The sequence below is a fragment of the Pezoporus wallicus genome, unplaced genomic scaffold (assembly GCF_028554395.1).
Source record: "Pezoporus wallicus isolate ANWC-B61680 ecotype Strahan unplaced genomic scaffold, APGP_CSIRO_Pwel_v1 contig_8714, whole genome shotgun sequence".
NCBI classification, from domain to species: domain Eukaryota; kingdom Metazoa; phylum Chordata; class Aves; order Psittaciformes; family Psittacidae; genus Pezoporus; species Pezoporus wallicus.
Genome location: NW_026635695.1, coordinates 1186721 through 1208078, shown reverse-complemented (window position 1 = coordinate 1208078; position 21358 = coordinate 1186721). Strand labels below are relative to the sequence as shown.

Genomic DNA, 21358 nt, shown 5'->3' with positions numbered 1-21358 from the left:
GTTGAAGGCAGTTAATTTGATTTCTTTTCCAGAGGAGATTTTCCATTAATCATTCTAAGAAGGCAGACTGATTGCTCTGTTACGTTAAGGTCAGCACAGGCTTGCTAGCATCATCCACACAGTGCTTTTGAGCGTCAGAGATTTATGTTTTAGGGCCAGTGCTGAGTGAAAGATCATTTATTTCATGGTAGATGTGAGTAGCCAAGGTAGGTCTGGGGGAAGAGGTGCCATCATTCTATGTAGCGGTGATCCTTGATCCAGAGTGAGCCTTTTTCCAAGCAGCCTCCCTGCTCTCTGTCTGTGCACATTTATAATTGCATACAAGGTAATAGTATGCTTTGAGCTGAAGGTGCCTTCAGCTAATAGGAGCTCTGGGCTTGTGGGTTGTCAGGAAGGGGAGCCTGAAGGTGCTAGTGTTCCCAATAAACCCCTTCCCACGTGAGTGTGGGGTGCGAGGAGCGTGGGAAGGGCTGGGATGTCCAGGTGCACGCAGATGGGCCGAGCCCCCGCTGCCGGCGGCTTTGCTCCCTCCCTCGGGGCTGTGCAAAGGGCCTTTGCCCAAAGAAACTCAGGGTGGCACAGGGGTGAGCCAACGGCTCCTGCACGGACAATAACCAATTGTCTGATTTCCAGCAGCGCCTTCAATCCCTCTTTTCCTTTCCTCCCCCTGCAACCCAGCCCCACACAATCGCTGCCGCTGCCTGCACCAGCCAGCGGTGCGTGCGAGATTAGCCGTCCCAGGTCACTTCATTCCTCTTGATCTGCAGCTCTTGCCTTTCCCGGTGCTCCTTTAAGCCTCGCCCTGGATGTATGATATCAGCATTCAAATATGCTTAGCAGGACTCAGGCAGGGAATGTATTGTCTCCAGTGTGTAACCCCAGGAATGATCCCAGGGAAGCTTCTTCCTCCTGCGCTCGGGACCAAGATCCCTGGGCAGCCTGTAGCTACTGTCTTGGAATCTGGAGGCTATAAAGGAGCCAGCTAAAGTTTATCGAGTCCTGCTTTGTGACAGCTTTCAGTTCAATCTGATAACAAGTATAATTAAAGTATTCCGTCGCATGCATTACTGTATTGCATCTTATTGAGCAGCTCTGCATCCAGTTATACTGTCACTGCTTTACACTAACAGGGTCCTGGAACCGGGACAGAAAAATAGCAGCACATTGTGTGGATATTGTGTTTTACTAAGCTGCTTTATATAGAAACTCAGATTTTAACATGTCAACTTCATTTCTTTTTTGAAAAGTGGAAATAAGCAGAGAACATTTTATATGTTAAAAAAAGTATTTGAGAATAAGCATCCACACAGCAGTGGTTTTGTGTGTGTGCGTGTGTGCGTGCCTTTACAGTTTTTTATGCAGAAGCTCTTTTATTTAGGAAAACTGAGGTCTTCAAAATCCTGCAAAGCAATGGGTTTAGGGGGGGGTTATTTGAGTTCTAAGGAAGTGCTGTGTGCTTTGCTGAGCTGTGTCTCTGTGGGAGAGAGCTAACCTGATGCTATTCCCAAGGCCCCGTGAGAGCTTGGTCCTCCGTGTGCAGGTACATGGGATGCCTCTGAAGGCAGGGTCTGCCAGCTCAGGACCTCTCACCTGAAAGGCAGCATTTTGTGCAGATTTATAACACAGTGCCCGAGGACTGGGGCTGTCCTGCATCAGAGAGGAAAGGAGGCACCACCTGAGACACCCAGCCTGCAAATCTGCAGGTTTAAGCACGAGGTATCCCTGGTTTGAGGATGCTGTGAATGAGAGAGAAGTTAAAGGTGCTGCCAGGTCTAGTGTCAGCAGGCTTCCTTCACGGATCGCTGTGAGCATTGGCTACCACCTACCCCCTGCACACTGCTGTAGATAAATAGCTGTTTCTGTGCAGGTCATCTTGGAGTTTTCTCTGCTGCCCTGACCAGCCTGTTGCCCTCCTCAAAGCATTAGGCTCTATTCAGAGATGGTCAGCGCACTGGTGCAGGTGTTTGCTCCCAGCAAACCCCAGCATGCTGAGACCAGGGCACCCCTGGCTATAGGAGGAGGTGAGCCAACATTGTGGTAGCTCTTTTAGTGAGGGGAGGAAGCTCAGGGAGTCATCAGCATGTCCTGCCTGTGGCCCACCACTTCTGCTAGGGATGTGAGCTGCAGCTGCACAGAGCCCTATAGGTGTAAGTGATTTTGTCCAGCACTGAAAGCGGGCAGTGTTAGAGATGGTCATCTTGGGCATGTTCATTTGCTGGGAACCTTGGCCCCATTGACATATGATGTTGATCCTCCTTTTCCTCCCTGGAAAGGAGTAAAAGTGTTTTGGGTTTACAGCGGAGAGAAATTTGCAAGATCTTGTGAAGCAGCAGGTTTTGGGGGGGCTGTTTGACAGCTCCCAGGAAGCGCTGTGCACTTTGCTGAGCTCTATCTACAGCGAAGGGGAGAGGGAAAATTTGCAGCGAGGAAGGTGCGGGATGAGTTGTGCCCCTTTGGCAAGCAGGGAATTTGTGCAATCCCACCAGCACAAGGAAAACGAACCCTCAAGGAGTCTTGTGCCTCCCTCCCATCAGCACCTGTGGCACCGACCCCATCAGGTCCAGCTTCAAGCCAATTAAGGGTGAAGCAGCAGCCTGAGCACACCTTGTTGCTGAGATCCCCAAACAGTGGGTGATCACAGGTACCATATGTACTGCAAAGAGCGTGTGGCACTTCAGTGTGCCTGCGTTTCGGCTTTCATTCCGAATTCCTTGTTTGAAGGCAGAGCTCTTGGGCGATTCAAAGTTATTTTGTGCTTTATTTTTGGGGAAGGGAAAGGAGGGGGGGTGGAAAAAGAAAGATAATGTAATTCGGTGATGCCATTTGCATCCTAGACAGATGATGAGGCGCTCTGGCTAGCAGCTTGACCCAATTAGCAATGCTGGGACCTGACTTTATTAAATAATAATACAAAGTATTTTAATATTGAGCCCCTGTGACTTCGTAACTTGCTTGTACAGCTACGTTGTCAATGTGAATGAAATCTCATAGATAAGGAATATGAAATAGAGTAAAAGGCATCCAGAAATCACAGCACTGGGGTGAATGTTGACGAACACGCTGTGTGTACTTGCAGTGATTGCGTTATAGGGATACAAAAGAATTCCAGGAAAAAAAAAAAACATGCAGCTATTTATTTCAGTAATAGCTCGGTGTGAGTGTGACCTGGGAGGCTCCAGACAGATTCACGAGGGTTTGATAGAATAAAGTTATTAATTTTATTTAAAAAAAAATAAAGAAAAAGAACCTGAGGTGTTGGGGGATTTTTATTAAATCGTTAGTGCTTTACTTGAGCTCTAAAATTTAATGTAGAGTTTAATAGAGAGGTTTAATTCAGAAAATGAGGGTCATGTTGCCCTTTGCCAGCACGGCTGATGCAGGATTTGCTCTTACAGGCGAGTTGCAAGCGTAGAGTCCGGAGTTTGGCAGGGTTCATGTATCCCAAACACTTCCGATGTGTTTCTGAGCATGCCAAGCCAAAGACCCTGCAAAGAAGTTAAATGAGCACAGTGTGGTCTGTTAGCAAAACTTAGCTGTATTTTTTGAGGGAGAAGCTGCTTTCCAAAGTGTGTGAATCTGGATGGGAATTACCTTTCCAATAGCAAACCAAGGGCTGCCCGTAGCCTTCTGGGTGCATTGCTGTTGTGTGCTCTGTTAAAGCTACACTGAAAACCCTCCTTTTGATGTCAACTTTTGCATACCTAACGAGAGTAGACACACTTAAAGAATTATGTGCAACAGAAAAGCTACCTAATGACCAGACACTTATTATCTGGTGTGTGGCAGCGTAGCAGGACGATAACTATTTATTTACCCTTTGCGGATAATGTTCTGTTATTTTCTAGGCTTTGGCAATAGCCAGAGAGCATCTGATATATACAATATTGGTGGGTATCCAATTGTCTGTGAACATCCCAAGTTTTGAAACACGGTTGTGAGAGAGGAATATAAGCTTAAGCTTGAAAGGCTAAAAAGCAGAAAGCCCCACACGTAAATGCTATTATGTACTTAATGAGGCAGGGTTTAAGAGAAAAAGAAAAAAATCAGCCACACAAGTTGGTTTTATCAAAGAAAACGTATAAATAACAACCAGTGATTCAAACCACCTCACAAAGGGAAAAGCAGGGACGGGAAGCTAGCACTTCACTTGTGGCATTCAGATAATAGTATTTACTACACTAATCTTTGGGGCTTAGCAATTGACAATCAATATATTATTATCAACAAGCGTTAAGGCAAACAAAAAGCTTCCATTTCTTTTTTTTAACCGCCTTCCCCTAAGTCCTTTAAATTTAATTAAAACCGGACAGCTCTCCCTCCAGTCCAAATTAGAGTTAAAATCATATTAAATATTTGTTCTGGGGGGAAAACAAAAGTGTCCGTTTGTGCTACCCCGTTTGGCTGCTGCTTTTTTGTTCCTTCCCCCCACCACCACCTTTTTTTTTCCCTTACACACACAGAGGGGGGAGACAAAAAAAAATCAGCTACTCAAAGTTAAAATAAAGTCTCTCTCCCTCCCTCCCCGTCTCCCAAGACTACTGTCTATAACATGTTGTTCCTTATAGAAAGTGGGATATGGTGGCATTTGCTTGATTAACTTGCTCGACAAAAGTGACAGCTGCTGTGGGTGCATGTAGCTAAGCTGCACAGCGCAGTTCCGCCTTTGTACATCTGTCAGCAAAAAAGGAGGAATAAAGAGTGAAAAGAGACAAATTGGTCCCAAAAGGCAATCCATTCAACTCAGGAGGTTTGCTCTATTCAAGCACTCGCTGGGAATCTCAAGTGCTAGGTAGCTTATTCAATTTCATTCATTCTTTAGAATGAGCCCACAAGTGTTTAATTTCTTATTCTGTTGAATAAAAAGGGGGAGCTTTCTTTTTATTTTTTTTTTCTCTTTTTATTGGAAGCTTTAATTGTAAGACTAGCTGATCAATGCCTGTGATATTAACTCATTGCTTATTTTCTGGTTAGCTGTGTGCTCTTAGCTCCTCCGCAGCCGCTAAACTTCATTTCTCTAATGTGGGCAATGTCACACCAATGTCTCTGCCCCTGGCAAACCCAGGAGCTCACACGGACACGATACTCGGTCCCCTGAGCCTTGGCCCCTGCCAGGACTGGGGGAATGGGTGAAATCCTTGGCAGGTGTAAATCGAAAGAGTCCCTGGGTTATTATTGATGCCACCCGTGGCTGCAGCCGGGACACAGCTGAGCCAGATGCTCTTTGCCTGTGGGGCTGAGCCTGCTGCAGGTTTGTCCCTCTGCATTGGAGGAGGTTTTGTAGCTCCAAAGGCTGAGCCTTTTGGATGGCTCTTCTGGTGCCCCAGCCAGCAGCAGAGCAAAGGGGAGCCCATACACAGGGCACCGTGGAGTGATACCTGGCACAGAGGATGCATTTTGTTGAGTAGTGGGAAGAAAAGTTGAACGTGTTGGATGGGGATCACTCCATGGGCAGGCCTCCGCTCGCCACCCAGCAAACATATGCTTGCAGGGCAGAGATGTGCCTCTTCCTTCTTCATCATGTGGCAGAAGGTCTGTCCCCATCTCTTCATTGACACTGGGACCAGCCACTTGCGTGCCTGAGGGACCATGGCTCTTCGCCCACCACATCCTCCTCTGGGGCCACCACTATGTATCTTAACTCAAGAGCTTCAGACACTTGTGTCACCCTGTCCCTGAGCTTCTCCCACTTTCCTGTGGATCAGCTTGGGGCATAGCTTGTGTTCTGCAGCAACACAAAACACAGAACACAGCCAGGGACAAACATAGCCGGGAATCAGCTGTAGCAGCCAAGCCAAGACCTCACTGGTGGTGACTGGTAACAGGGCAAGGAGCACACTTCATCCCACCACCGCTCTCATCCACATCCAGCATCCCAGCTGAGCTGGCCTTCAGGGGCTCTCAGACTGGGTTCACATATCCTGCAGTGAACATTCAGGCTTGTTGGGAGCAGTTCTCTTTGTTCTGAAAGAAAAAAGTAGGACATTATGTTGGCCATGAGGCTCTTGCTTATTGCTTATTGCCTTTACCAAGTTTTTATAATTGCAATGACTGCCTGGGATCACCAGTGAAAGAAACACTGAGGGAAGGTAGAAAGGATCGCTTTGGTGGCCACAGAAGATTGGAGGAACAAGAATGATCTGGATCTTTGGGTTGCAGGCCTGCAGCCACCTTCATATGTACAAATGCAACTGCACGTGCATGCAGGGCATACCATGAGCAAGAGCACAGCCCCTTGGGCAGGCAGACTTCACCCGAAGAGCTCCTGCTCCCATTCACCGAGCAAGTCTTCACACAACACTGGCAGATGTGCCCCCAGGAAGCACAGTGCCGAGCTGCTGTGACTGCATCCCTACCTTCCCTATGGAGACAGCACCTGCCAAAGGGAGGTGGCTGCGTGAATCCATGTGACAACGCCGAATTCCCAATTCGGGATGGGGATGGACATGGCTCTGGCGGCTGTCGTGTACTGTCAGCAGTTGTAAATCCGCACAGCCCCGCTGTGCGTTCACCAGCTGAGGTTGTGGCCCATCGGATGGGGACGCAGACACCAGATACAAAATGTTGGTAATTTTTTTAACTCCTTTTTGCTTCTTTTTCCCATCTGATCGAGTCACTTTGAGAGAGGGGACTGTTGCCTCAGAGCAGTTCTGTTTTCCGTTGGGAAATAAGACTCATAGCCTTATTCCTCCCTCCGTTCCCCTCACTGTGTCCCCTCTGGGATGCTGCCAAAGCAGCCACCTGACATCCCGTCCCTCACCTTTGGAACACCTTGGATTCAAGGGTTCATTTCAAAGCTGCCTGTCAGCATTTCAAACCGAGTCCATGTCCCGGACAAAGGGAGGGAGCCAGCGGCATCCGGAGCCTCCTTGTGCATGTGTGTCACAGTTTTAAATAGATTTGCCCTGCTTGGATTGGTTCATGTTGGAAAGCGAGTACTGAAATGAGAGGTCATAGGGGAGAGTTACTATGGTAATTGAGTAGTATCACCAGTAGTTTTGCTCTTATGAGCATTAAAGCACGTAATAATAGACAAACAACAGTGGTTAAAGCAAGCAGGTAGGATTACTATGTTCTTTTGTCAGAAGTATATAATGTCTTGTAGTCAGTTTTAAAGACTTCTCAACCCCCAAATCCACCCAACAGTCACCTGCTGAGTAATTTTGTATGCCTAATCTCTAGCCCTTAACTACAAGCTTTCTGCTAATTTGAGGCAAATGGGTATTTTTGACACTAAACAGGGCAGTAAAGAATCCCTGACCTAGAAAAACTCCATTCCAAGGCACTGAGAGCAGAAAAATATTCTTTCAGCATCCTTGTGAGACCTTTGGAATGACATAAAATAGCTTTGACTAAACTGTGCTGCAGCTTTCGATTAATGGTTTGCAGAAACTTGCTGAACATCCCCACTACAACTTCCCCCATAAAACTTGTCACTTCAGATTGCCATCAGCCACCACAACAATAATCATTTCATGCCTATTGCTAATTGCAAGCACAGCTGAGGCTCAGCGGGGTGCTCTTGCACAGTCCCAGGCCTTTATACCAGCCTCAATCTGTTGTATGGCACTTGTTCACACACAAAAAAACTACCAGTAAAGGCAGAAAGAGGCAGAGTCACAGGTTCCTTGTAATCCCTCTGCTACCCTGCTGACAACCCAGCCCTAGAAGCATTCCTGGTTTTGTCCCACTCTTTACAAAAGCTGAAGTGACCTTAAGCTACTAGTATGTAAGCTTTTGAATGAAGAATACAGCTCCTTCAGGTGCCTTAAGAAGCAGTGTTGCATCTGGCTTACGAGATTCTGTTTGCAGCACCCCTGGGGTGAGCTGTGGCTTCCTGTAACATGTAAAATATGAGTGTGAACTCAAGGTTCATGGCAAGGAACAGGAGGTCATGCTTCCATTCAGCTCACACCAAAGAAGACGGGGGTTTGCAGATGTTCCTGGCTATGTGTAATGACACCACCTCCCGGAAAGCGCAGGAGCCCAGCACAGGGCTTGGGGTTTTTGATAAAATGTGCCACACTCAAGTGTGTTACTTGCAGATTTATTCATATCAATTTTTGCAATTTATGTATTCAGAGACAAACTTGCTATTTCAGCAACTTATTGATCATGCTTTTGCATTCAAAGGAAAAGGGCGGGGGAGAACAAGGAAGCTTGTTGCTCGAGCTCGTTGGGGTGTTGGATGGGCACCCTTGGCATGCTCCAGCTCTGTTGATGCTTGTCCAGGAGCAGCCCAGCCAGCCCTCAGCCCAGCTCATCTACCCAGGCTAGCACCTAGCAATGAGGGGCACTGTGAAAGGCAGAATGGGAACAGGAAAACTAACCTGAAAAAGGGATTAAATTCCTGGCTGTGCAAATATGGTATCTACTTGCTGTTACTGTGCTGTGCTAACACCCAAAGAGCCTCTGTGTTTCCTCTGCTGTTAGCCAGGTCACACCGTGTAACAAACAGCAGGGGCTGTGGCATCCCTCCGTGGGAGCCCTGATCCCTTCCCTGCTGATGTCCCAGTGGGTGTGTGGCACCCACCAGAATGCACCTTCCACAGCCATTCCTCACCCTGTGCCCCAGACTGGGTGTAAATTGTCCTTGGAGTGATGGATAGGTATGCCAGGTAGCATCAGTAACGTGTGTGTGCAGCAGTGCATTTTAGGTGTTGAGGTCCATGGGCTTTGGAGCATCTGCTTGCTCTTTATAACCAGGTTGTAAAGGAGGAGATTCAGAATGCGACTGAAATGTGTTGCAGCCCCATGGCGAGGCCCCAGTGTTCGGTACTTGGTCTGCGCCCTCATGGCAGAGCCACCCCATAGAGCGAGGTCCCACCAGGACAGGACCACGCTGCGCTCTTTTGTCTGAAATGATCACGTTTCTGTTTTGGAGCATTTGGCTTTGTTGTTGTTTTTTTAATAATATAATCATATGCAAATGTTATCTTCTTTGGTAGGTTAGTCATGAATCAGAGGGCTTGTGTGTCTTATAGCACATCAACACTAGTGGTAGCTAAAGGGAACATTTAATTTATGGGCTAACTTATTTTTATGAATATGCAGGGCTTAAATTCAGCAGTTGGTGTGTGCTCTATGAAGTGACGTGACGGTTTTGTGTATCAAGATCAATGAATTAGACTTTGTCTTTTTCCCTCATAAAGCAGAAAGTCTTTGGAGTCACTCGGCTTTGAGGAGGAGAGAGCTCCTTTCATTGCAGCTGAGCAATGTGCCTGGCTGAGCCCTCGTCAGCCGGGGTTCAAGAGGAGAGGGGTGTAATTCAGATTGGGATTCAGCTCGGAGGAGTTTGTGTCTCCCCGGCTCTCTGTGTGTTGGAGTGTCTATAGAAACACAGGGAAATGTTTTGTTTAGCTTCAACTGAAGGTCTCGCAGCAGCAAAGTGACCCTGCTGATACCCTCCAGGCAGAGGTTACAGCTTGTTTTGGAGCCATACAGCCGCATAGGTGTGTGTGGCATGGGGCAAACATGAAATGGCAGGACCTCATCTCACTTAGAGGTAACAGAAACACCCAGCAGATTGCTGTGTGGAAGAGGCAGCAGTGGAAGGGAGATGGCGTGCGTGTGCAACATACAGTCACCTTGCTCCTCTATAGTTTGAGTTAAAGCAGTGGTGGAAAGAGGCGCTTGGTGACCTGGGCATCCGTCTGCCAGCGCAGCCCAGGGTCACAGCTACTGCCACCTGAGAGCGAGACTCATTTCAGCTGGCTGTGGGAAATTAACGTTATCAACATCAGTGATTTCTCTCTGGTTTGCCCCCCACTGCCTCCCAGAATTTCAGGGGAGCCCAGTGGCAGCAGTCACTGTCTGAGGGTGCTTCCCTCACAATTCTACACCAGTTTGATGTCAGGACCTCAGGTGACAGCTCCGAGCATGGGAGCCTGACTTCTGTGGTGCAGAAAGCTCCTGCTTGCCTGCCCCAATTAGTTTCATTTGAGCTCCTAGCTCGTGCCAAGTCTCTGTCCTAGAAATGGAGGGCCTTGTGCACAAGTTGCACAAGGTGTAAGCACTGACCAAGAGGTCACCACATGCCATTTCTTTGATGTCTTTCCCTTTTATTTCCTCCGTTTTATTAAGGCCTGGTGTAGAAATAGAAGTACAAGAACATCTTCATTGAAGTGAGAGGAAAACACTCCCCTGTGCAGAGAGACTAACTCAGCTGTGTGCTCCTCATGGAGGGCAGCAACTCCTGAGTGCTTGACCGTACAGTTCAATCACGTGTGCTGAGCCCACACTGTTTTGGTGCTGGGCTGGTTTAGCACGAACTCATCTGTGTGCTTTGGTGAGCCTTGTGCAAGCTCTCGGTCGCTCCAGGACATCGGTGTCAGCTCAGGGTACTGGAGCCACATGTCCTGCAGTGCCATCAGCACACTGCTCACAGGCAGTTCGCATGTTGAAGGGTGGAAGGAAACAAGTTTCTGGCCTCAGTTCAGCAATTACAGACTATTCAGTTGTCTCCATTCACCTGCAGCCCTGGCAGCTTCAGAAATTAGAGGGAAGAGGGCATATTTCTGTGTCAGAGACCCCCACTCAAAGGTGCAATGGAGGAAGCTAGTAATACGTCTGTTAGCCCGGTGTAAGGATTAGGCTAGCTGGGAGAGAGCTGCATTTCACACTAACTCAGTCAGGTCTTACTGGTCCAGTGGTTCTTTCACCTTTAACTAGCTCTAGATCAATTGCAGCTGCAAGGTTTTAGGCTCGTTGGGAGTAAAAGCTGCATTTCAGACTCACCCGGATGCTGCTCCATCAGAATGTATATAAACTGGTCCAGCGCTCTGGGTATAGTGTATCTCTAGCTGGTTCTAGGTTAGTTGCAGCTGCTCTGCAGCGCAGGTTTTGATCTGTGTGTGTAAGAGAAGGGTGTGCCTGTGCACACAGGGGTGCAGCGGGGTTTTTCTGTATGCACACCACTTTGTCACCAACCGTTGTGCTGAGGTTTTGTGATTATCCTCCCCCCCCCCGCTCCTCTCCTTGCTTCTCCTCCTCTCGAGGTCTCGCTGCTCGTCGGCGTGGCGTCAGACATGCCATGGCAGCCCTGCGTGAGCGGGGCGCTGATCCGCAGCCCACCGCAGGCATGCTGCACCGCAGGGCTGGCAGGCTGAGCCATACAGCTGCAAGCCTCTTTCACAGGCATTTCAAGCCCTGGAGGGGTCTCTGTGAGTTCAGCAGCTTGAAGCAAGCTCGGTTCTTTGCTGCTTTGCCATCCTTCATATCGGTGAGGGTGAAACCGAAGCATTTCCATGGGAAGGTTTAAACCAGCATCCTCACACCTTGCCCCACAGCAGCCTCCCCTCCACTCGCCATCAGGCTCACACCGTGGCTGCGTATGTGGTTCCATTTCAAGATGGTAAGTAGCTTGAGTGTGGGTCTGACACACTTAAAAGCAGTACTGTGCCCTCAGTGGGGAGGGGAATGGATTAAACACCATTGCCTACAAGTCCTGTCAATGGCAAAATGAGATTGCAAAAGCCTTGCAGTGTTGCTGGTGGCTGTTACCCCTCACAATAAGTTTGTTGGTATTAAGACTGAAAAGCTTGTGCATGGAAATGCTGTGTAAAAGCAGGTGCCTGTCTGCCCCTCTAAGTCTGCCCCATCCCGTGAGCGGTGCATTAACAAGAAGGTGGGTGCTGCCGGCACGTTGGGCTCAGGCACAAGCACACAGCCCTAGTGTGGTTGCTGGAGAAGTCCTGTCTCTCTTGCAGCAATGGTACACCAGCTCGATGAATGTTGTCTGCACCTGGCTGACAGACCGCATGGACCTGCAGCTTCACATCTACCAACTGAAAACTCTCATTAGGATAGTAAAGGTAATTAGCACAAGTGGTTTTAATACATCTTGCTGTCAGAAGGAGTGTGTGTGTATGCCTGCATGTGTGCAGCATGGTCTCTTAGTAAACTATCACCAGCAAACAAATGAAGCCATTCACTAAAGTGCTTCAAAATTAAGATAGAATCATAGAATCATTATAATAGTTAGGGTTGGAAAGGACCTTAAGATACCTGTGTGTATGGCATGTAGCAAAGGATAGACAGGGACTTGAAATGCATATAGATGCAAAATACAGGTGTGCAAGTAAGAACAACTAAACTGTTTCCATGAAAAAAAGGGAAACTATTGCTATTTGACCCTACCTGTACCAAAATCAGCCCTTTTGTGGGCAAACGTGGCTCACACCAACGAACTCCAGTGTTAAAATGGGTTAAATCAAGCCCAAAGTTTTTAACGCTGTTTTACTAAGCCCAGCTCTGGCTCGTGATTATTGTCAGAATGCAAATGAGAATTGTTCTCAGAGCTAAGTGAAGTTGTTTCTTTTACAATGGGTGTATATAATCAACTCTAAGAGATCACAAAGGTGAGATAACATACTGTGAAAGTAACATTTTTTTTCCTTGAGTGCACGTGTATGTGTATATGTGTGTGTGCGTGCCTTGGACTAATGATAATTATTTCAGTGTGAAATCACAGTGGTTTACATGAAATAATAAGATCACAGAAGGGGGTAAATATATTTTTGATCATTTTAGGCTCTATCTAATGCTTTTTGGTCTAGTATTTTATAATGTTTATGGTCTTGTGTGCAGTGAACACATTGAAGGCATGAATAAATTAAAACTGAAATGTATTAAATGTGCTTTTCATAACTGCAAACAACAGGCACAGACAAATTATTTCTACTCGTCGCTAGCTGAGGAAAGCTTTCTTCCTTGTGCTTTATTTACACCAATATTACATTCAGAAGCAGCTACAACAAATCCAAGGACTTTCTGAAATAGCAGAACAGTAAATAGCTTCCATGAAGAGCACAGAGCAGAACTAAATGAGTTTTATCTCGCAGAGTCAAGAAGTCCTTACAGAGAAATTCGAATGAAAGAAACTAATTGTAGTAACAAAGGAAGCAGAGCTAACCACGGAAATATAACTCCAGTTGCAGACTTAGGTAAAGACAGGGAGATTTAAGAAACACATGCCGTGTGCTTATGTTTATACATCAACAGTTTTCTCCAGTATCCTGGAATTAGTTTATTTAATCCCAATACTGCAAAACTGATTGTTTAATGTGGAACATTCCAGGAATGTGTAATCACGTCTGTGGTTATGGACAATAAGTATTCTGCTGCCTGACCTTACAGGCAGGACGAAAGCATGCAGAAACAAGGGAAGCCAGTTAGAGAAGGGCCCTTATCTGTTGGTGACTTTTAAGACCCCAGTCTACCCCAGGAAAGCACCCCAGTACATCCCTGCTTTGACTCTCACAGAGTTGCAAAGCCGTAATCTGTTGCCCAGTGGACCTTTACCACGGTAAAGCAGTAGCCAGCAGAGATGCCCCCCTCAGCCTCTGCACTACCTGGGGCAATGCAAAATGCCCCCAGGGCTGGGATTTCCCTGGCATCCCATCCTTTTCCATTAGTAGCCCCAACCCTGTGGCAGGGGCTGGTCCCTGTGGCGAAGCGGGGTAGCTGGTGTTCTCCCTGGCCTCTGAGCTGTCTCCTCTTTCCTCTATGCCTCTTCCCGCTGTAGAAGACGTACCGGGACTTCCGATTGCAAGGCGTGCTGGACTCCACCTTGAACAGCAAAACCTACGAGACCATCCGGAACCGGCTGACGGTAGAGGAGGCCACAGCATCGGTCAGCGAAGGCGGAGGGCTCCAGGGCATCACCATGAAGGACAGCGATGAGGAAGATGAAGAGGACGACTAGGGATGCTGGCCCAGAGGACCAGCTGGAGGTCGCCTGGTATCCGTGCATGTACCTCGTCTGTAACTCAGCCACATTAGGAATTTTTCTGTCAGCTCTAAATGCCCATGAGAAGTTTACCAATACAAATGCCATGTTAGCTGTGTGGTAATAAGATTAGCACCTCTCTTTGATTCATCGGTTTCCTGAGTTCATATCTATATGTTCATAAGCAATATGGAGCACCGTTGTTTAATACTGTTAATGGAAAAAAAACTACATAGAAAACATGCTAGGTGTGTCCCTGTTATAATTAAAGTTTAAACAATGCTTCATTAATGTACTGTATATACATTGATGGTAAATTGTTGTGAAGATGAGTGACTCGAGTCCTTTCATTTCTTTGTTTCTCTTCTGTGGATGCCAACTGCTTAAAATTAATTAAAAAAAAAAAAAAGAGGAAAAAACAGCTTTGTTTTTAAAAGAAGAACAAGGCAATTACAAATGATTTTTTTTTTTTGTTCTCTCTGTTCATTTACAAACCAGAAAACAAACAAACCCAGACAGCATTTGAATCATTCCGCATCCTTGTTAATGTACCAGGCTCTTCCCTTCAATATGCAGTTAACTCCATAGAGGCTACATCCCAAAGGGTTAGTCATTCTAATTGCCACACCAGATTAATACTATCATGGATATATCATGCCACATTACAAGTCCAAAGCAGTTGTTTTATGTTGACATTTGCTCCTCTGAATGTTACGTTTTTGTTTCAAATCTCCAATAACTGTGGATGTACAAAGACAACTTTAATTACAATCTTAGACTATACAAACGTGTTTATAATAATATATTGACTATTTATTTCAGTAGATTGTAACCATAATTTACAATCCCTCTGTATCACACTGGTTTTTATATATGTCATGTACATTGCATTTTGACCAGTAACTGCATGTCCATCCGTCCCTCCGGAGCTTTTACTTTCTGTGTAAAATAGTGATTCATCTTGCTTTTTTTGCCTTATACAAGCCGACAGTTGTAAAAGTGTGAGAACTGTGGCTTCTCAATAAATAACTATTCAGATGTCCTAAGAATAAATTATGGAGTCTTTTTATGTCTGCCTTAGAAAAAAATAAATCAATTACAAGCTCAGATGTAAGAGCCCCCACCTCTCAGAATAAAGGCATTTTCTTTTCTCATGGGTGTTTTTAGTTTCTTAATGTAAGAAGATGGTTTCCTGATTTGCTCCTCAAGGGCAGGGTGGGACCACACTGTCTATTCCCCAGGTACAAGGGCATTTCTGCTATCACCTCTGCAGTTGTTTCCGTCATAATCTGCACTCTATATTCTATGATTTGTCTCTGGACATCTAATGGATGATCTTGCCCTGGTTCAGCCCCTATTGTAGCACAGTTGTCAGCCTTGCCTGCCACTTACCTGCCACCAAAAGGCCTGTTTGTAGTTAAACTTAGCCCACAGCAGCAATGAGCAGGGCACATACAACCTAGCAGACCGCTAGCTGAAATTACCAAGCAGCTTCTTTGATGGGAAGCATGTTAGTTCGGGAGTTTTCTGAGACCTTTTGCAGTCACTCCCTCCCTCCAGCCAATTCAAACAAAAAATGACTCCTGTATCCTGGGTTTCAGTCATTTGAGAGAAGCAGAATCACAGAATCATAGAATTGTTAGGGTTGGAAAGGACCTTAAGATCATCCAGTTCCAACCCCCTGCCGTGGGCAGGGACACCCTACGCTAAATCATATCAATCACCCAAGGCCTTGTCCAACCTGGTCTTGAACACCACCAGGGATGGAGCATTCACAACCTCCCTGGGCAACCTATTCCAGTGCCTCACCACCCTTACAGTAAAGGACTTCCTCCTTGTATCCAATCTAAACTTCCCCTGTTTAAGTTTTAACCCATTACCCCTTCTCCTATCACTACAGTCCCTAATGAAGAGTCCCTCCCCAGCATCCCTATAGGCCCCCTTCAGATACTGGAAGGCTGCTGTGAGGTCTCCACGCAGCCTTCTCTTCTCCAGGCTGAACAGCCCCAACTTTCTCAGCCTGTCTTCATACAGGAGGTGCTCCAGTCCCCTGATCATCCTCGTGGCCTCCTCTGGACTTGTTCCAACAGTTCCATGTCCTTTTTATGCTGAGGACACCAGAACTGCACACAATGCTCCAGGTGAGGTCGAGCTGATGTCCTTCATCCCCAAGCCCAGGAACCCTTTGCCCCTATGGGGAAGAAGGACAAATGTTCACCACATGGGTGAATGCTGGAAAAGCATCCTGCCTGACATAATGAACCATTAAACTAAACCGTCTTCCAGGGCCCAAGAGCCATGAGACACTCCCTGCATATATGTGTCTCCCAAAACCGGCTCAGGTGCCTGTGCAGGTCTTTCACTGGGATGCATAAAAAACTCATCTATATCTCAAAAACATTATGTTTGGAGCCTTCACTCACTCCCTGATGCCCTCACAGGACTTGCTTGACAAAACAAGTCTCATGAGACGTAAAGCAATAAACAAACTGCAGACGTGACCTGGTCCCTTCTTTCTAAGTGTCTGAGACCCATTTGAGACCCATACACATACTGACACATACACGTGCTCTCTTCATCCTCCCCCTCAGCTGTCCCAGATATTTATATGAAGGGTAACAGCTCAAAAGCAGGTACTGGGAAAGCCTTACCTGGGCTGGTCACCAGGCTGGTAGCTAAAAGCACTGCAGGAGACCCAGATTTGTAGCTCTTCTCCCAGCCAGGCAGAGCTAAGCTGGAGAAACAGCTTGATTCTGCTCTGGAAATGGCTCCCTTTTTTTTTTTCCAACATGAAATATTTATTGGATAAAAACACAGCCCACTTCCACCTGCCACCTTTCAAAATAGTGAGCCCTGCTCAGTTTTTTGAATGAAAGAGTGTGGGCGCAGCCTTCAGATGTTCCTTGGCTCTGCTTCACTAACACACATAGGTGCCTCCCTGAAACGGCGGTGATGGACACCCTCGTCTGAGTTTGTCTCATTAGCGATGGCCCTATAGCCTGTGACAGCTTTTCGCATGCCCTCAATCCCCAATTTTACAGACTTCATAACAACCCTCAGGACATGTCAGGCTTGACCACACACTGAAAACAAGGAAGCATTAGCCAGCTTACTCCTTTTAAGGAGTTTGAACCCAAACTGATGAGCCTCAAGTTAATACTTTAGTGTGGGCGAGGAGAAGACCTCATGTATGAGCAACACTGCAAAGCAGGATTTAACCTCACACTCCAGAGCCTGCAGCTGAGCAAAGGAGCACGTTGCACCCTGATTCCCACTGCCTTCCACCCTGCAAGAGACATGGTGCTGGCATGCCGACCCTGTTCTACACGGGTGCTGCACCGTGGTACCTCGAGCTGGAAGTTCCACCTTGGGTTAATCCTGCAGAAATGTTAAACCCGATTGGTTTGATTTTGTCTAAAAAACATCAATCCGTGTTTAAAGTCCTCCTGGCCACAGGCTACACCTTGGACAGCCCCCTGCAGAGCAAAGGTACATCTCAGGCAGCATCTTAGAGGGGCTCACTGATGGATGGGAGCTCTCTGGCAAACCCAGCCGAGGAACGCAAAGGTCTGCTGCTAGCTTTCCTTCAACCCATCGCTGCGATGGAACGAGCTCCAACAGTCAAAGGACTTTCTGCCAGTACAACTGCACCTAGATGAAGAATCTGCCAGTACAGTTATGTCAATCAGTTTTGGGGAAAGAGGAAAACTTCATTCTTCTGCCAGCAAAATTTTAAATGATAGATCAGGCCAAAACTTCTCTCGTATTTACAGGGAAGTCCAGCAAAAATATCCTTTTTTTGACAGACTTACTTAAAGCATGTGGCATGGAGACTGAAAATGCTATCAACTATTTGACTGACAAGTGTCAGCAGCTGTTCATCCAATTTGTTTTATATTTCAGCAACTAACAGATTCTTTCCCCTCTGCTGTAATGCATGTCTCCTGGCCCATAGGCATCCAGAAATTGCTTTTCTGCCTCTCTAGTGACCAAAACGTCAAAAATATTAGAAGACAATTTGTGTTCAGAAGCATAAACAGGCATGCAGTAAAGCAAGGATGATTTTGTCAATGTTCTTTTAAAAAGACTCACAGCAAACCTAAGGCAAAAAATCTCTAAGCTTTGAAAGGGAAATCTAAAGCAAACAAAGGCACTCATAAATCAGCACAGGTTAAACTATCAAGTACCAAGGCGAAAAGAAGTCATCTATTAGCCAATCAAAACACAGCTGAAGCCATATTTGAACCTCTTGCAGTCTGAAGTTCACAACTCTACAATACCACCACCACCAGTGTTGGCACAAAAACTTGCTCCATGGTGTGATGCAGCAGAGCCATGGCCGCATCAAGCTGAGTCCAGATAGGAGTCCTTTCAGCCACTCACCAAACCCAACCTTCCTCATCTTGGGTCTAGCAACACTTTCAGAACCCCTTTGATCCCTAACTGCATATAATATAAGTTACAATTACTGCAGTTGCCCCCCTTCTGAACTTGCTGGACTAAAAAGCCTGTGTGACGCCTCTCAAAGGTGAGCTGTGTCTAGCAGCATTTCCTTTATCCAAGCACATTTAGGCTCTTCGAGCTAAAAAACCTGAAGTGATATTTTCCTTAGCCTTTCTAAAAGCTACATATTCCATTTCAAGTTGTAAATCTGCATTTGTTGTAACTATGCAAAATATGGGAGGAAAAAAAGTGCAGAGATTATATGCAATCTGCCAGCAGAGTTGTGTGCCATGAGGAAAATGCCTCGCAGGTCAAAACAAAGAAAAACACTGAGCAACAAATTAGTTGCAGGCAGTAGCTAATATGGAGATCAAAAGATTAAAATCAACATGCAACGATGAAATCACTGGAATAATAGGAGCACTTAAGAAGATTAAGTCAATAACAGAGTCCAGCAGTACAAAAATAAGACTTTGATTATACTGTAAAATTGTATATGGGGAGAGCAAAAGCAATTACAACCACGACATGCTTCACTCTCCCTGCCTTAGACCATCTTGGCTCATTTCCTATGCAAGGAATACAGTTGTTGAAATAAACAGAAATGTTATGACTCAAGTGCTCAATTCAAAAACAAACCAGGTGGTCAGATCAGATTGGGGACTGTCAAGATGGGGTCTGTAAAATGAGGACTTGTTGCAGATCCCAGAGGATACGACAGCTGGGGGGGAACAAAGGCCACACCGTTTAGGACTGCTTTCAGCAGAGAATGCTCCACAAGCAGCTGATCTCGGGGGGCTGTCCCAGGCTGTCAGCTGGAGAGGAGAAGCACGCACTGGAAGGGAGAAAGGAAGAGAGAAATAGCTCAAAGGCTTGAAGTGAATGTGGTGGTGAACTCTGGGAACTGGGAAGGGTTTTTTTTCTAGCCAGGTAAAGCAGCAAAGATTGATGCTTTGTTTTGCGATGGACATCAGAGAGAGGCAGCACCCCTTAGATTCTCACATAAGGGACAAGAATATGTCCCATAATCAGGTTCACCAGTTCTGGGGGATCACACAGTAGCACAGCCCAATAGGGATGGGAAGGATGAGGGCAGCTAACACTCACCTCAACAGATCTACCCTTGATCAACCCAGGCTGAAAAAGGTAAGACAGTCCCCCCAGCACATACTGGCCATGGCCACGGGACACCAGCCTCATCCATAGACTATGAGGCCAAAAGCCTAAATCCCCAGAGATAAATGGTTACTGCAGTGGGGTCTTCCTCACCCAAGAGGTCTGAGACACCTTAGTGGTCCTGCAGTGCTCTGTATTCCATGAGGAAGAGCCTAAACCCTGCTCCTCAAAGCCTGGGATTGTCTCTAAATTGGTTTTTCATCCGCACCACTAACTGCAGCCGCACCACCACCCCAAAATCACAAGCCAGGCTCATAAATAAATCAAATAAATAAATTATCAGCTATTTTTACAGAATTTGTGGGTGTTCTTGAACATTCAGGGAATACTTGGGTTGTGTGTTCAAGTTTTTTCTGGCAATAACAAGGTCTGGATTTTTAGTTTGGGCTCTGATTGTCGGGAGGGATTTTTAGTGGTTCTTCTACCTCATGTCTTCCGCAGTGAAATCAGCACTTTTCTTGTGCCCAAGTGGCACAGCAGCAGGTTCACCAGTCAATCTGGGAGTCCTGCCAGGTTCTCTTCAACTTAGCCACCACCACCAGGGACAGGGATGCTGCAGCCCACCTGGCACCACGTGCTCCGGGGGAAGGAGGCAATGTGCTGCTGTCACTGTCACCTCGGGACCTTGCAGCCCGTGGAGTCCTGCTCTGCAGCGCATGGGGACATCTGCGACAAGAGATCAAACACAGGCAAATACAGATCTCAAACAAGGCAAAATGTGGCACAGGCAGAAAGACTGGTCAATGCAGAGTGGGAAGTGAGTTGAAAAGAGACAGTGGAAAGATTGGCTTTGGAAGGACTCTTACTTTATTTGAGGTATTTTTCCATTGAAAAAGTAAGTTATTTTGAAAATGTGATGGTTTTCTATCTCATTAAAGGGAGCATAATTCAAAACACGTGGAGTTTGTCCCACTTTTTTTTTTTGGCCATCCTTCTTTGAGGCAAAAAAAAAAAAAAAGGGAAGGAATAGGAACACAAAACTCAAGTGGGCTTCTACTCATTCTCACTGCTTTTTGCTCCTTTTTCTGAAACGTTTTCAGTAGGAAAGTGAGAAGAAGGCCATCCCCCCATTATATTCTCCTTCTCTACTTCCTCCCACCTTTTCTCCTAAATAGAAAATAAGGGGAAAAAAAAACAAAAAAAAACCCAGAAAAATGTAAAAGCTCCCACTCTTTCAAAACAAAAAAGTACCACACTTCCAAACATTAGGAAGGGACATCTTTCAGTTGCAGCATTCAGAAATTAAACGCACCATCGCTCCATCCCTGCAACGCAAAGAAGGACTATTTCCCACAAGAAGGATGGAGAACAGCAGCTCACCCCTTCGACAATCTCCCGCTTGCCTTTGGGCATGATGTGGACTCTGCCAACTCCTTGATGCCTCCTGGGCCAGACCAGTCTCGCACCAGGAGCTAGACTTCACCCATGATGTCTCTCTCTCCACTCCTCACAGGCAGGCAGTGTTTTTGGGGCATAAAGCCTGGCTGGGATCGAGCCGTTAGTTACCATTCCTGTTGACAGGCAAACTAGAATAGGCTCTGGCTCACTTTCTCCGAGCTGCGGAAGGAGGAATGAGCCGGGAAAAGAGTTCATTCAATTGCTTCTGTTTGGCAGCTCTGCAGGACTCTCCGCATAGAACAGAAAGCGATGTGGCAAGTAAGGAGTTGCCATTTTTAGAATTACATAAGCCAGTTTGATTGCCATCGAGGCACTCTGTGCAGCTCCTGCCACGGTGCCCTGCCGCTTGCTCTGCAGTGGGGCCGGGTTTCAAAAAGCTTTAGGAGCAGGTCAGAAACCTGCTCTTCAAATCAGGTTAAAACCGGCAGCGTTAGCCCTTCAAAGTCAGCACAGACATGCAAGGACCCTAGGCCAGGGTGCTTCCAAAATCCCACTGACCACATTTGCTGTGGGACTCAAGCAGTGTCGCAAACCCTAGCTCCTCGGTAGTGCTTCATACACCAGATAATATAAATTAGGACTACCTGCCTGCATAGATGCTATAATGCGTGTGTA

At 46.5% G+C, this 21358-nt stretch overlaps 1 protein-coding gene across 7 annotated transcripts in view; it reads left to right on the top strand.

Annotated features, from left to right (window-relative positions):
- CADPS (calcium dependent secretion activator) overlaps window positions 1-14880 on the top strand; it is a 211381-nt gene extending 196501 nt beyond the window's left edge. For all 7 annotated transcript variants that reach the window (XM_057397353.1, XM_057397350.1, XM_057397349.1 and 4 more), the window contains 2 exons: window positions 11706-11810; window positions 13523-14880. In XM_057397353.1, coding sequence (XP_057253336.1) covers window positions 11706-11810; window positions 13523-13702 — 285 coding nt within the window. In that variant the 3' untranslated portion in view covers window positions 13703-14880. The remainder of the gene's footprint in view (window positions 1-11705; window positions 11811-13522) is intronic.
- Window positions 14881-21358: the final 6478 nt, after the last annotated feature.